This window comes from Oryza glaberrima, chromosome 5 (assembly GCF_000147395.1).
Source record: "Oryza glaberrima chromosome 5, OglaRS2, whole genome shotgun sequence".
Lineage (NCBI taxonomy): Eukaryota > Viridiplantae > Streptophyta > Magnoliopsida > Poales > Poaceae > Oryza > Oryza glaberrima.
In genome coordinates, this window is record NC_068330.1 from 13553883 (window position 1) to 13567383 (window position 13501).

Genomic DNA, 13501 nt, shown 5'->3' on the forward strand with positions numbered 1-13501 from the left:
TTCGATACGGTCCGGAAAGCTCGGGTTTCATCGAATCCAAACCGGGTTCCACTGGAATTGTGAACCCTAACACCATGTAGAGGAGAGATAAGGCGAGGTGGTGTTTTTTAATTGGGGTTAAGAGTGCCTTCTGTAGAGAGAATAACTTGAGGAGAAAAGTGCGATCTAAAATAAAGAGGTCAAAAGGGGTAAACTCATGTCGCCCGCAAGTGGTTTGCTTGGCCAACACTAGTCGATCGAGCAACAGATTGACATAGGCCGCGAGCAATGACTATTGAAACGATGATAGCTTCACATAGTGAGAATGTGAGGTTATGCTCAAAGAAGATAGATAGCTCATGGTTAAATCTAGCTTTCGACAAGCTCATGGGCTCATGGGTGCAGGTTATGTCTACCTATGCGCTTATTAATTCAAGTGTGTTCGGCCCCCAACTTTCCCGCCCCTCCTTCCTCGTTTTTCGCGCGCACAGTTTTCAAACTAACAAATGGTGTGATTTTTTACAAAAAGTTTCTATACGAAAGTTGCTTTAAAAAATTAAATTAATCTATTTTTGAAAAAAAAATTAGCTAATACTTAATTAATCATGTGCTAATAGATCTTTCCGTTTTTCATGCGGGAGGGATGAGTTCCCATCCCTGAAATCCGAACACAGGGCTAGCGTGTAATGTCGGGCATATCTAGACGACTAAGGGTGTGTTTAGTTCTTGAAAAAAGTTGAAAGTTTGAAGAAAGTTAGGAGTTTGAAAAAAAAGTTAGAAGTTTATGTGTATAGAAAAGTTTTTGATGTGATATGATGTGATGTAAAGTAGGGAATAGGGGGGAAACTAAACACGGCATAAGATGAGGTGTTGGTCCAACATTGGTTTCTATGGATAGTCGAGAAGAGGGGAGAGGCACTAGTGTCTAGGGATAGAGAAGGATAGAAGGAATTGTTATATTGGTGAGGAACAAAGCAGAAACAATGTGAGACCATGAGAGGGTCAAAACTGAAAATAGGGAGAGTGATAAGCTCTTCTTTTTTTTAATCTTGATTGTTTTTAAAAGATATATTTTTACAAATAGACCTTCAATAAAAACCGTTTCTAAAAATATTCTCGACACTTAGCTGCGGGATTTAGGCCTTGTTTGATTCAGTTTAAGATTATTGTAATCTAGATAATAGAACTAGATTACTATAAGCTGGATTATAATAAGCCGACATAGAATAAGCTGGTAGCTGTTTGTTTCTCTAGATTATTATATGTTTGTTAGTTGCTAGTCACCCAATAATCTAAAATAAGCACTTTTAGAGTGGCTTACCAGATTATAGTAATCTGGCTTATAGATTATAATAATCTATCATAATAAGCTATCTGCTTGTTTCAGCTTACTCTTAATAATCCAGATTATAATAATCCTAAGCTGAATTAAACAGGGCCTTAGCATTGGGCATCCTGCCACACATATTTCAAAGACCATCCTACACAGCAGCCTACATATGACATTGTGTATATTTGTGTCATGTCGTGAACATATAATGCCAAAAATATCATACCGCTACTAGTAAACATGTTTTTTCCCCAACATGCTAACTAGTGCATATTACTGTAACTATGCATGACCCGAACTACACCATGCATTGTGGTGTTTGTCTCATGTATTTGTGGTATGAGTGGCTCTATACTACATGAAGCGCATTCACGAGGCTACTATGTTGTGTGAATGACCAAAGAGTATGTACAACCAAAGCAATCTCTAGAGTGAGGGACACTCATCTCCTAATAGAAGATATCTCTAAATGGGCTCTTCAAAAGCTGAGGATACTATACGAAGATACTGCACCTCGCAATGTGTGTCCCAACCCACAAAGGCACTTGTGATATGTTCCTATCCTACCCCTACCCCTGTGCCGGTCCCTCTCCTCTCTCTTCCTCTGCCCACATTTCTCTTTGTGCCGCTTCCTCGCCTCTCTTCCTCCGCCCACATCTTTCTTCATCCGCCTGTCGTCTCTGCCCCAGCGCGCCGCCGCCGCTCTCCCTCCGCCCGTCGCTGCCCGTCTCTCTCCCTCTCTCTCGTCACCGCATCTCTCCCTCTTTCTCGTCGCCACTCCCGGCGCCACTCGTCTCCGTGCGGCGGCTAACGGAGAGCCGCGCGCGGGGTGGCCGACGACGGCAGCGAGGGAGGCGCATCTCGTGGAGCACGAGCAGGATGAGGACGCGGCAGAGCGAGATCCGGTCAGCCTCTTCCCCAAATCATCGCCGCCTCTCTCTCCCTCCGCCTACCGCCGCCGGATCTGATGGGCAGCACACGCTCCCACTACACCGCCGCCACTGGATCTGGTGGGCAGCGCGAGCTCCCGCCGCTCCCGCGAGCGCCCATTTCTCTCCCTTCTCCATCCCCGGTCGTCCGTCATGGATCCATCTTCGTCGCGCTACCACCGGCGGAGGAGGCGATGATACCGAGGAGGGGAGAGCAGCAGAGGAGGGGAGGGTAGAGGGGAAAACAGGGGGAAAGAGCAGTGTCCACAGGCTCCTCCCCTAGCCATGGCCGACCCAGCGCGACTCCTCGCTCGGTCCCCCAGCTGAGGCACGCGTTCGGCGTTCCCCTCGTGGGGGTCGCGCCTCCTTCCAGAGGCACGGCTCACGGACGGGCGGCGTGAGCGAGGGTACGCCCTGGGCTACGCATTGAACATGGCCTAACGCACAAGCTGGAACTTTAGGAATGTTTTAGTCAAGAGTGGACTTTTCGTTTTTCTCCATATTTCAACATCCTTGTTCGTAGGGATTAAAGAAAACGACAGAGACGAAACTTTCCTAAAACATTGGGAAGTTTGGAATTGGGACGGAAGCTTTACATTGCAGGTTCAGATGGAATAACCACGATACATGTACACTCAGCAGTCAACACGACACAATTATTTCGACGCACATGATCAAAATAACCCCCTCAAAACAACAGCTAGTAAATAAGCAACCTGTGAGTTACAGATATACAAAGGGCCATAAACTTCTTCGGCATATCGAATCGTCATCATCGAACAACTATATTTGACAACAATTTCATGAACTGAGTTTAGTATTTACACAAGCTAAAAATAATCAACCAGTATACACTTGCATTGCTCCTGAGCTCCAAAAGAGCATGAGCAAAGTTAATGCAAGGATTTGATCCTTCACATATCAATTGCAGGTTTCTATGACATTATGCCCACGTGATTTGCATTGGAATCTCGCTATGAGCAGCACTTTGGTGGAGGTTCTTTCTCAGGTTCATCGTCGACGATTAAAATGCCTTTCTTTGGATGAGCCAGTGACAAGCCATCGGAGCTGTTTTTTCTTTTCTCTAATAATCCTACAACAAACGGTAGTGAGGGCATAGCAATTAAGAAAACCACCAATCAGTTAGGGACATACGATTTTCAACAGCTTAAAAGGAAATAAATAGTTCCATGTTAGCAGTGTTTGAATTCCCTGGTGATAAGTCCAGAAAATCAGTAGGATTAAGAATGCATACATATCCATTTATTGCAAGTTATGTCATTGCAAGAATAGCTCTAGACAAACTACATACAACATAGCCACTTCGAATACAGCATTCTATACCAATGACATGTGGGTCCATACCCACCTTGTTATTGAGATGAAGAGGGAATTCGCAAATATTGAGTGTTATACAATGGATTAATCTGAGGAATAACAATTGAGTTTGATAAACGAAATCTGCTCAATAGAGTGAAACATGAAATTGTTAACCAAACTATATGCTATCGTTGTTGACCCCGCATTCTAATGGAATAGCTGAATGTTACAACTTATAAGTTTTGGCAAAGCAGTATTTGTTAAAGTGGCAAAAATGTGGAGATGAATTGAAAGCAATAGCTAACACAATAAGACTTACTCTTGGCTATGTCACTGAAGATATCATCAATCCCAGTACCAGCTTTGGCAGAAGTAACAAAGAGAGTTGCCCCAATACTTTCTGCATAGCTGGAGATGTACATGTAGTAACAATATTACTTAGATGAAATAGATAGAGAAGAGGAAATATGGAACTAAAAGAACGCATTTTCAAGAAACTGTACAATCATAAAAGGATTGCAGATTATATGTTGAAACTATGCTGATATATCTAAATAGTTTAATCAACAGATAAAGTATATATCACATATATTTCTTTTGTTCTACTCAAAGACTAACGATGCTAAGTTGCTAACTCAAGTACCAGGGCAATATTACATATTTTGGCTGTGTAGTATTTGTAACTGATAACAAAGAAGAATACCTTGCTGCTTCATTAGTGTCTATGTGTTTTGATCTAACCAGGTCACTTTTATTTGCTGCAATGGCCATAACAATATCTTTATTTGCCATTTGCTTAAGCTCTTTCACCCACTTTGTGACACGAAGAAAAGTATCATTGTCTGTGATGTCATATACTAAAAGAGCAGCTGCAGTCATCAAAAGATATAAAAAAGAATTTAGTGATCCACCTCGATATATTTAATTCAAAACAAGAAGACGAATATTACCGTCTGCATCACGATAGTATATAGGGCCTAGTGCATGGAACTTCTCTTGTCCAGCTGTATCCTGCAAACCAAGAAAAATTAAATACTAAAAAAATCTTGCAGGAAGAACTTAAAGTAAAGGAGACAACCAAGTGACCAGCGTGTGGAAATAAGTTATTACTCAGTTATAGAAGGCAGTCACTGGTAGCAAATATACTTTTGTTGATAGAACAAGCAAAGCCTACAAACTAACCAAAAGGAGGACCAAAGTCTAGTTTCAGTATTCTGGTAAAGATTTAAGATTTCCATGAAGGATACCGTCACATCAGTAAAAAACTGAACACAACCACACTGATGAAATCTTACTTAAATTAAAAAGGCAATCAACAAAATGAGAGTCAAATCAATCAACAGGAGAGTAATAAACCTAATCATTCCCATTTCCGTGAAACCTGTAGACAAGTTGTATGCCAGCTGAACATGTCCAAGCAATCTAATGTTTGGCTTCATGAGTTCAAGTACACAGAGTCTCGGACTTTAGCTATAATGGAAGCAAACCATGTAACAGTTTTATTTAAATCTGTAGTTTTGGGATAAATTTGACCTTAAATCTGTAGTTCTGTGATAGTTTTATCAAAATATCCGTAGTTCTATGAAATTTACTCCTTTTTTAATGAAGAACTAAGTCCACATATCTCTAAATGTTCCCAATCTCGTACTCCTTTTTTAATGAAGAACTAAGTCCACATATCTCTAAATGTTCCCAATCTCGTATTATAATCCAACAAAATTGGGTTGGTTTCACCTTTTCTGACTCCTACTAGGATTTCTGATACAAGGGCACATATAAGTGGGATTTGAAACCATAATTGAATATCATCCCAACAGCAAAATTAGTAAACAATTACTTCAAACAAGTGTGTGCGACTGACATAAGCGAAAATGAAAGAGGTAAAAAATGTTGAACAAATTATCGCAAATCAAAGAGATGACAACGCACCCAGATAGAGAGCGTAATAGGCACACCTTCAACAACAAGGCGCTTTGTCAAATATGAAGCTTGAACAGTTGCTTCCTGTTTGTCTGAGAAGACATCATTCACATACCGCAGCACAAGAGATGTTTTGCCTACTCTCCCTGTGCCAAGAGAAAAGTAAAAGTTATTGTTTGTGTTAATAAATATGAAATGTATTCAATCACATGTCTTTTCAATGAAATTGAAAAAATGGAGCATATAATTATGATCAATTCACCCTAAGTTAAACTTAGGTTTATCAGTTTTCACATTGATAGGCTGGGCCAACAGAGGACTGGTTACAAGACAGCCTAAACACCTCTTCCATTAAAAATCTGAAATCAATGACAGAAAGTTATAACAATAAGCAAACCCTAATGACCCAACCTATAAGATACATGCCCACAAGACTATCAACAATGCTTTTATGCATGGAAACACATATATATCTTCATTCAAAAAATGTAAAGCCAAGTACTAAGGCATGGTTAAAGAGTTTCAGCAATTGATTATGCTGGCGCTATCACTTATCAAGTACTGTGTACTGTGGTAAAAAATTCTTTCATTGTGCTCATTGCCTCAGTTCAAAACTACTCCAACTTTTTTCTTTTCCAAAATTGAAATTAGCCAACTTCAAATGAAACGTGATTCCGCTTTGGCAATGCACAAACTGATTTCCAAGCTTGCTTCTAAGCTATAAGTAAGCTGATCCTAAATCAAAATGAGTCAATGTTCAACAATGCTAGGAAAAGCAAGTGTACCATGTTAGATCAATGCCCACCCGTGCCTGGTTTCAAGAAAAATTCTCTTGACATTCCCATGTATGACTTACATGCACTTGCTAAGAAGCATGCCCAAATAAAGACTGTAGTACTTTCCCATCAAAACCCCCTCCTCCCAAACTACATACTGTATCATTTTTCCAAAAAGGCACACATCACTTTCTCTAGAGGAACATGGGTAAGACCCATGGCATCATACACAGATGACCAAAAAGCTGAGTCATACTGAATTTTTTTTTTCTAGGACCCTGCCTTCAAGGGTTGGTTAAGGTAATGACAAGAAAAGTAAAACCACCAATTAATATAGAACTAGATCAGCTGGACATTACAATCCAAGGTTAAAAGCGGACAGAGAGCACGGATCAAAATGAAATATTATCCACCCCTATTGCATAAGACGAATTCCCTGCCACCAGCTCCATGGCCACCTTTCAGCTGCCACTTTGTGTCCACATGAATTTGCAGCAGTCCCCGCTGCAGCTAGCACTAGACAGATCTTCTATATAAGAACGAATATGCTTCTACTTGTTAGATTGTTTCTATGAGTAGCCCTCTCGGTCTAATCATCTCCTGGACTCCGCTAAGCCTCGAAGGCAATCAAGTAAAAGGTAAGCTTAGCTCAAAACCGCTCAACTCCCTCGTCTAAGCTATAGATTTAGCTACCTACACAGAGTACCAGATCAAATGATTCTGCGGCTTTCCCCTAACCCTAGCTAGGGCTCAGCACGCACCACAAGAGCAGCCAAAATTCACCCAGATTCCGTGGCTATTTTCTTGCGCACGCCAACCCCAAACTGAAGGATCGGGAATTCGGCAGAAAAGGGGGTTGAGAAGGGGGGGAGGAGGGTTCGCGGGATCGGAAGGGAGAGGGAGATAGCCGTACCGTCGCCGAGGAGGACGAGCTTGAAGGAGACGCTGGGCTGCGGCGGCGGCGGCGGCGGCTTCGAGCCCATCGGAGGCGAGGCGAGGCGAGAGGGGTTCCGCCGGAGGCTCCTACGAGCCTCTAGAAGGTTCCAGAACCTTCCGGATCGCCCGTCCCGGTGTTGCGTGTGTGCTGTGGTCAGAGAGAAGTGTGGGAGACGGGGAAAACGGGAATCGTGCGGCACGTTACCCTTGCGCGGAGCAAGGCTCGGGCCGGGCCGGCCCGGGCTGGGCTGGGCCGGGCCTGGCTGGGAGATAGGTTGCTGGCGTTATTTTCATAACATGGATGCTAAGCAATATTATTAATATTTTTTTCTAAATAAAATGATTGGCCCAATTGTCACACTCTTCTCCTATAAGCCAATAATGGGATGTTTAGATTCAGGGGTGTAAAGTTTTGGTGTGTCACATCGGGTATTATGGCCCTCTTTGTTTAATCTTAGGTTTATTAGCTTAAACTTTTAATTCAACTTATTGGCTTATACGATTTATAAACCGGTAGATTTAATGTCATGAATTTAGTGGTGAAGTCATATATCTACCTCATATAAGCCAAAAAAGTTTCACCAACCTAGCTTTTGGCTTAATAGTATTAGAGTGGCTTATGGTTTTAAAAAAGCCAAACGAAAAAACTATTTGTTTAAGCTTAGACTTTCTAGCTTATAAGTTGGCTTATAAGCCTATACAAAAAGGGCCTATATAGGGTGTTGCATGGAGGTATTTGGGCACTAATAAAAAAACTAATTACAAAATCTGTCCGTAAATAGCGAGATGAATTTATTAAGCCTAATTAATCTGTCATTAGCAAATGTTTACTGTAGCACCATATTATCAAATCATGGAGAAATTAGGCTTAAAAGATCCGTCTCACAAATTAGTCACTATCTGTGCAATTAGTTATTTTTTAGCCTATATTTAATACTTCATGCAGGTGTTTAAACGTTCAATGTGAGGGTGTAATTTTTTGCGGTGAGATCTAAATGGGGCCTAACTATTTTTTCTCTCTTCCTTCGGATGGAGACGGCACTATGGTCCACTAGTCACTAGATCATCCTCTCTCATATATCGTCATCATTAATATCATATAGAGAGATATAAAAACATCGGTATCAAATATTTATTACTTGCAGTCCCAATTGAAGGAGCTCTCTAAGGGACAAGTGTTTGTAGTCTGCAAACACAAAACAAGAGCTCATCTCCTACGCTCTATCTCCGTCTCTCTCTACACCTTATCTTTTTATCTCAAATTAAATGCACGTGGCATGCAGCCACGCGTCCATGATAGTGAACACACGAGGAAAGAAGTCACAGGCGAGCCACCTCCCTTGGCGATGACGATGACGGCAACCTTTATCCGGCGAGCCCCTTCCTCCCCCTCCCTCCAACGAGCTTCCTCATACGGAGAAGAGAAGACACAGTCAAGTAGCTCCCTCCAGTGACGACAATGACGGCGAAGGCCTCCCCAACGGTGAGCCCTCTCCTTGTCCCCTCGACGAGCTTCCTCTGACGAGATCAATTAGGTATCCATGTCAGCTCCCCACCCTCCTCTTCGCTCCGGTGCCGACCCATAGCCCTGGCAGTTGCAACGCCGCTTCAGTATCCACCGTCGGCCTGCTGGCCCTGAAACCATTCCTCTAAACCCGATTTCCCTGACTTACCCCTCGCTATCACCACCCCCTCCCCCCTCCCCACCCTCCACCTCCGAAACCCTAACTCTTACCCTAATCAGTGGCTTGTCGTCACGCAACCCGAAAGAGTTCGTGCACATGAGGAGTGCGTGCGTGTTACAGTGGCCTCTAGTCCGCACGTACATGTCGGCTGCTTATGTCGCGCGCGCCTCCCCACCTAGGCACCTAGCCCCCACGGGCCACGGCTCTCTCACACCACGCGCTATTAACACTAATGATCATACTGCTAGTGCTTACAATTATATTTTAAAAGAAATATATTTAAAAATTAGTCAAAAGTTTGAAATTGGTAGTTGAAAGATTTTAAAATTTGAGTTGAAAGTTTTCAAATGGGTTGAAAGTTTCAAATTTTGACTTAAACGTTTTCAAAAATTAAATTGAAAGTTTTGAATTTGAATTGTAATAAATCAAATTTTATTGAAAATATCTTCTAATAGAAATTTTGACGACTTTCAATATATCCCAAATCAATTACATGAATATAAAAAAGAGAGAATCCACTCAGTGCCACTGAGTTCGTCACGGTTCAACAATATGCCACTGACTTTGTCGACTTCTATTATATACCATCACCTTTCCCTTAACCTCTACGGTTTATCATCGTCGTCCACAGTCCGTCAACTATACGCCGTTTGTACTGTTATTTTTTTCCGTAATAACCAAAATACCCTTTGAGTCATCTAATGCTTCGGTGCGCGCCGCATGGAAGAATGTCGTCGATTGCCTGCTCAAGCTCAAGCGCCTCAAGCTGCTGCCGCCGTCAGTGGTCGACCAGGACGGCGGCACCAGTGCCGTGAGCAGCAGCACGGAGCGGCTGGGACACCTGGCCAAGTCAGAGTCCGGCGTCATCTTCCCGTCGTCGCACCGTGGCGCCGGGACGAGCAGGCACATGTCCGGCGTGATCGGCCGGTTCTCGCAGTTCCTTTCTTTGGACGCCGGCGGCGAGTCGCTGCTGTCCGTGGGCAGCGAGTTCGAGAACAACATCAAGATCATCCAGCAATGCCGGATCGGGAGCATCTTCACGGAGAGCGTGAAGCTGCCAGACGAGTCGGTGCAGAACCTAGGTCGGGCGCTCATCTTCGCCGCCACCGGCAAGGGGCAGAAGTTCAGCACGCCGGTGGAGGAGGAGGAGACGATCGGATTCTGCTAGGACCTCATCGTGCTGGTGTCGTCGGCGAACGTGCACCGCTTCACCACGTTCTGGCCGCAGTTGCACGACTGCTTCGCCGCCGTGTCCCAGTTGCCGCTCTTCTCCCCATCCCGTTCGCCGAGAAGGCGATCGTGGCGCTGTTCAGGATCGCGTGAGGCTGCTCTCCGGCGCCGGCGGCGGAGACCGGATGGCGGAGGAGTTGGTGTTCAAGTCCGGCTACTCTGACCCGGGCAACGCCTGGAGCAGCTCAAGCTCAAGCTCCTCCTCCTCGTCGGTGGTGGCGGCGGCAGCGACGATGATGATGATGGAGGACGCGTCGCGGATGGGCAACCTGGCGACGAGCATGTTCATCAAGCTGGCCGAGGCGTTGCGCAAGACGAGCCTAGTCCAGCGAGAGGAGGTACGGAACCAGAGGAGATACGGAACCAGGCGGTGGCGGAGCTGGGCCGAGCCATTCGTCCCCACGCCGCCGTGCGCCTTGGCCGCCGGCGGGAGGTCGCCGGGACCTCGCCGCACCTTCCCCGGCCACCGCCGTGCTAGTCACGCACCGTCCCGGCTGTTCTTGGCCACACACGCGCTGCCTCTCCCCGGCTGGAGGAAGAAGACGATGAAGAGAGAGAGGGCCGGGCCCACCTGTCATTAGCTGTAGTCGATTTCTGTAAGGGCATATTTGTCTTTCCTTCAATGCAAATTAACAGTTTGTGGCCATGATGGTAAATCGTAGAGGTTAAGGGAAAGGAGATGGTATATAATGGAAGTCGACAAAGTCAGTGACGTATTGTTGAACGTGATGAACTTAGTGGCACTGAGTGGATTCTCTCTATAAAAAAATATGGCCGAAAAAAAAGTCATGCCAGCTAAACACATGCATGCGTGTGTGACGTTGATGCATGTGCAGGTGTGGGACCAATGCAGGCATGCATATGTTGCACAGGTGGGATTGGTGCACGCATACGAGTACGCGCTACTTGCTAATCTAGCGCGTATGCGCCAATTAGCATTTCTGGCGTGTTGCTCCCTTCGTTTCTGGTTATAAGATGTTTTTGACTTTGGTCAAAGTCAAACTGATTAAAGTTTGATCAAATTATAGAAAAAAATAGTAATATTTCGAATCGAAGTTTGTTCCAAGTTAAATTAATTAGGAACTCAACGAATCGAAGACAAAATCTAAGGTGCCTTTACGTGCATCTCCGAATTGATGTCCAATTCCGTGTGGCCGCATGCTTTCGATTGAGGTCCGAAACTCTGATGATATAATTTTTCGTTCTCATGCTTTGAGAAGAGATCGAGTCCATTTTCTCTTACTTTGCCGGCCGGCCGGTAAGAGATTTTCTTCGTTCTTCGTTCTCTTCTTCCATGTTGTTATATATATAAACGTGAACCAAACCTTTCATAGTTATGACTTAAATTTGATCAAACTGACCTTAAACAAGTAGCTCTTGTTTAGTTCCCAACTTTTTCTTCAAACTTTTAAATTTTTCATCACATCAAAATTTTTCTACACACATAAACTTTCAACTTTTCTGTCACATTGTTCCAATTTCAATCAAACTTTTGACATGGCGGCGCCGGAGTTGAATAGTTTGATGGACGACGTCATCGAAGAGATCCTCCTGCGCCTCCCGCCGGACGATCCCTCGTGCGCCGTCCGCGCCTCCCTCGTCTGCAAACGCTGGCGCCGCCTCCTCACCGACGACCCGTGCTTCCAACGCCGCTACCGCGCGTTCCACCGCCGCCGAGCGCGCGCGCCGCCTCCGCTGCTGGGCTTCATCCACCACGTCTCCGACGACCAACACCCCGGCGCCCCCACCGTCTCACGGTTCGTCCTGACCACCGCGTTCCGCCCCGCTGAGCCAGAGCGCCGCAGGGGCTGGTGGTGGCCGATCGACTGCCGCCACGGCCGCGCCCTCTTCCACTCCGCCGGCGAAGGCCTCGCCGTCTGGGACCCCATGGCGGGCGACGTGCGGTGGCAGCAGGAGCCGCGCATCCCGGCCTCCGACTGCATGTACTCCACCGCCGCCGTGGCGTGCGCGGCGCCCGGCTGCGACCACGACCACGACCACGGCGACTGCGGCGGAGGCCCCTTCGTCCTCGTCTTCGTGGCCGTCGACGAGCGCCACGAGACCGCGTCGGCGTTCTCGTGCTCGTCGGAGACCGGGGAGTGGAGCAGCGCGCCCTCCACCGTCCACCTCGACCGCGAGTACCTCTACAGCAAGCCCAGCGTCCTCGCCGGCGGCGCCGTCCACTTCCTCACCGACTACGGCAGGACCGTCCTCCGCTACGACCTCGCCAAGCTGGAGCTGTCGGCGATCGAGCCGCCGGAGGTGCACTCCGACGTGCTCCTCACGACGACGGAGGGCGGCGACCTGGGACTGGCCATCCTGGACGACCAGCGCTACCTCCGCCTCTGGGCGTGGGCCGCAGACCACGGCGTCACGCGGCGGTGGGTTCGCCGGAGGGTGGTCGACCTCTTCGCCGAGCTCCCGTTCCTCCAGCACGTACTCCCGCTGAATCTGACCGGCTTCGACGAGGGCACCGGCATGATCTTCTTCCAAGCGAGCGACGGCGACTACGCCATAGATGAGCTCATGTCGTCACCACGTGCCAAGAAGCTTTGGGGGAGGGACAACTTTTCTAATGTCTTCCCCTACAGAAGCTTCTACGTTCACAGTAATAGCCTTCGGAGGCGTTTGACGTAAACGGTAATAGTAATAGGTAATACTTCCGTTCCAAAATTAATACTTCCTCCGTTTTATAATGTAAAACTTTCTATCATTATCCACATTCATATAGATACTAATGAATCTAAATATATGTATGTGTCTAGATTCATTAGCATATATATGAATATAGGTAATGTTAAAAAGTCTTACATTATGAAACGGAGGGAGTATATAAACAGCAATATGTAACACATCCTAGTAGTACGAGATATGTTCCATCTAATGATGTGTTGTTATAGTATGGGATGAAGGGAGTAGCAACGATAATGGAATCGTTTGAAGCTGTTTATACTTACATGGTTAATTATGTTTGGTTGTCAAGTTCAATACTCTACCATTTTAGCGTTTGGACAGGACCTTGATAATTTAGGTCCAGCAATCACCAGCAATGTCTTTCATTTAAAATCACTTGTCATCTTTCAAAAACTCCATGTTCAAATACCGCCGACCAGCCCACGACAAAAAAACATATGTAACGCTTTCGAATCACGTAGCAATGTAATCAAATACAAACTGATTTGTGTTGAACTAATCAGACCTTCAGAATTGAGCATGCCTCTTGCTCGATTCATCGATTGTGATTCAGTCAGGGATATAGTTATGTGTGTCTGGTGGTGGCTCAGTGGGTGGCGGATGTTGATTGCTCGGCTCGGTGGCGTGCTATGAGCAATGTTGAGCGCAATAGCGGCACCGAGAGGGGTGGGGGAGGTGGTGTTAGGCCAGTGTCGATGGCGT

At 45.8% G+C, this 13501-nt stretch overlaps 2 protein-coding genes across 2 annotated transcripts; one reads left to right on the forward strand and one right to left on the reverse strand.

Annotated features, from left to right (window-relative positions):
* Positions 1 to 2918: 2918 nt before the first annotated feature.
* LOC127774979 (uncharacterized) lies at positions 2919 to 7371 on the reverse strand. The gene is made up of 6 exons (XM_052301275.1): positions 7168 to 7371; positions 5488 to 5624; positions 4509 to 4569; positions 4262 to 4427; positions 3878 to 3966; positions 2919 to 3331 (listed from the first exon to the last, which is right to left on the reverse strand). The coding sequence occupies exons 1-6, from the start codon at positions 7235 to 7237 to the stop codon at positions 3213 to 3215; spliced, it is 642 nt and encodes a 213-aa protein (XP_052157235.1). The 5' UTR covers positions 7238 to 7371; the 3' UTR covers positions 2919 to 3212.
* Positions 7372 to 11602: 4231 nt separating this feature from the next.
* LOC127774978 (uncharacterized) lies at positions 11603 to 12742 on the forward strand. The gene is made up of 2 exons (XM_052301274.1): positions 11603 to 12243; positions 12310 to 12742. Exons 1-2 carry the CDS (start codon positions 11603 to 11605, stop codon positions 12740 to 12742), a joined length of 1074 nt encoding a protein of 357 aa, XP_052157234.1.
* The last annotated feature ends 759 nt before the right edge of the window (positions 12743 to 13501 follow it).

Excerpts from the sequence above, each read along its gene's own strand:
- LOC127774978 (XM_052301274.1), top strand. The coding sequence starts at position 11,603 with ATGGCGGCGCCGGAGTTGAATAGTTTGATGGACGACGTCATCGAAGAG. Across the intron at positions 12,244-12,309 it reads ACCGTCCACCTCGACCGCGA|GACCGTCCTCCGCTACGACC; the intron begins GTACCTCTACAG and ends CGACTACGGCAG.
- LOC127774979 (XM_052301275.1), bottom strand. The coding sequence starts at position 7,237 with ATGGGCTCGAAGCCGCCGCCGCCGCCGCCGCAGCCCAGCGTCTCCTTC. Across the intron at positions 5,625-7,167 it reads GCTCGTCCTCCTCGGCGACG|GGAGAGTAGGCAAAACATCT; the intron begins GTACGGCTATCT and ends CTCTTGGCACAG. Across the intron at positions 3,967-4,261 it reads GACACTAATGAAGCAGCAAG|CTATGCAGAAAGTATTGGGG; the intron begins GTATTCTTCTTT and ends GTACATCTCCAG.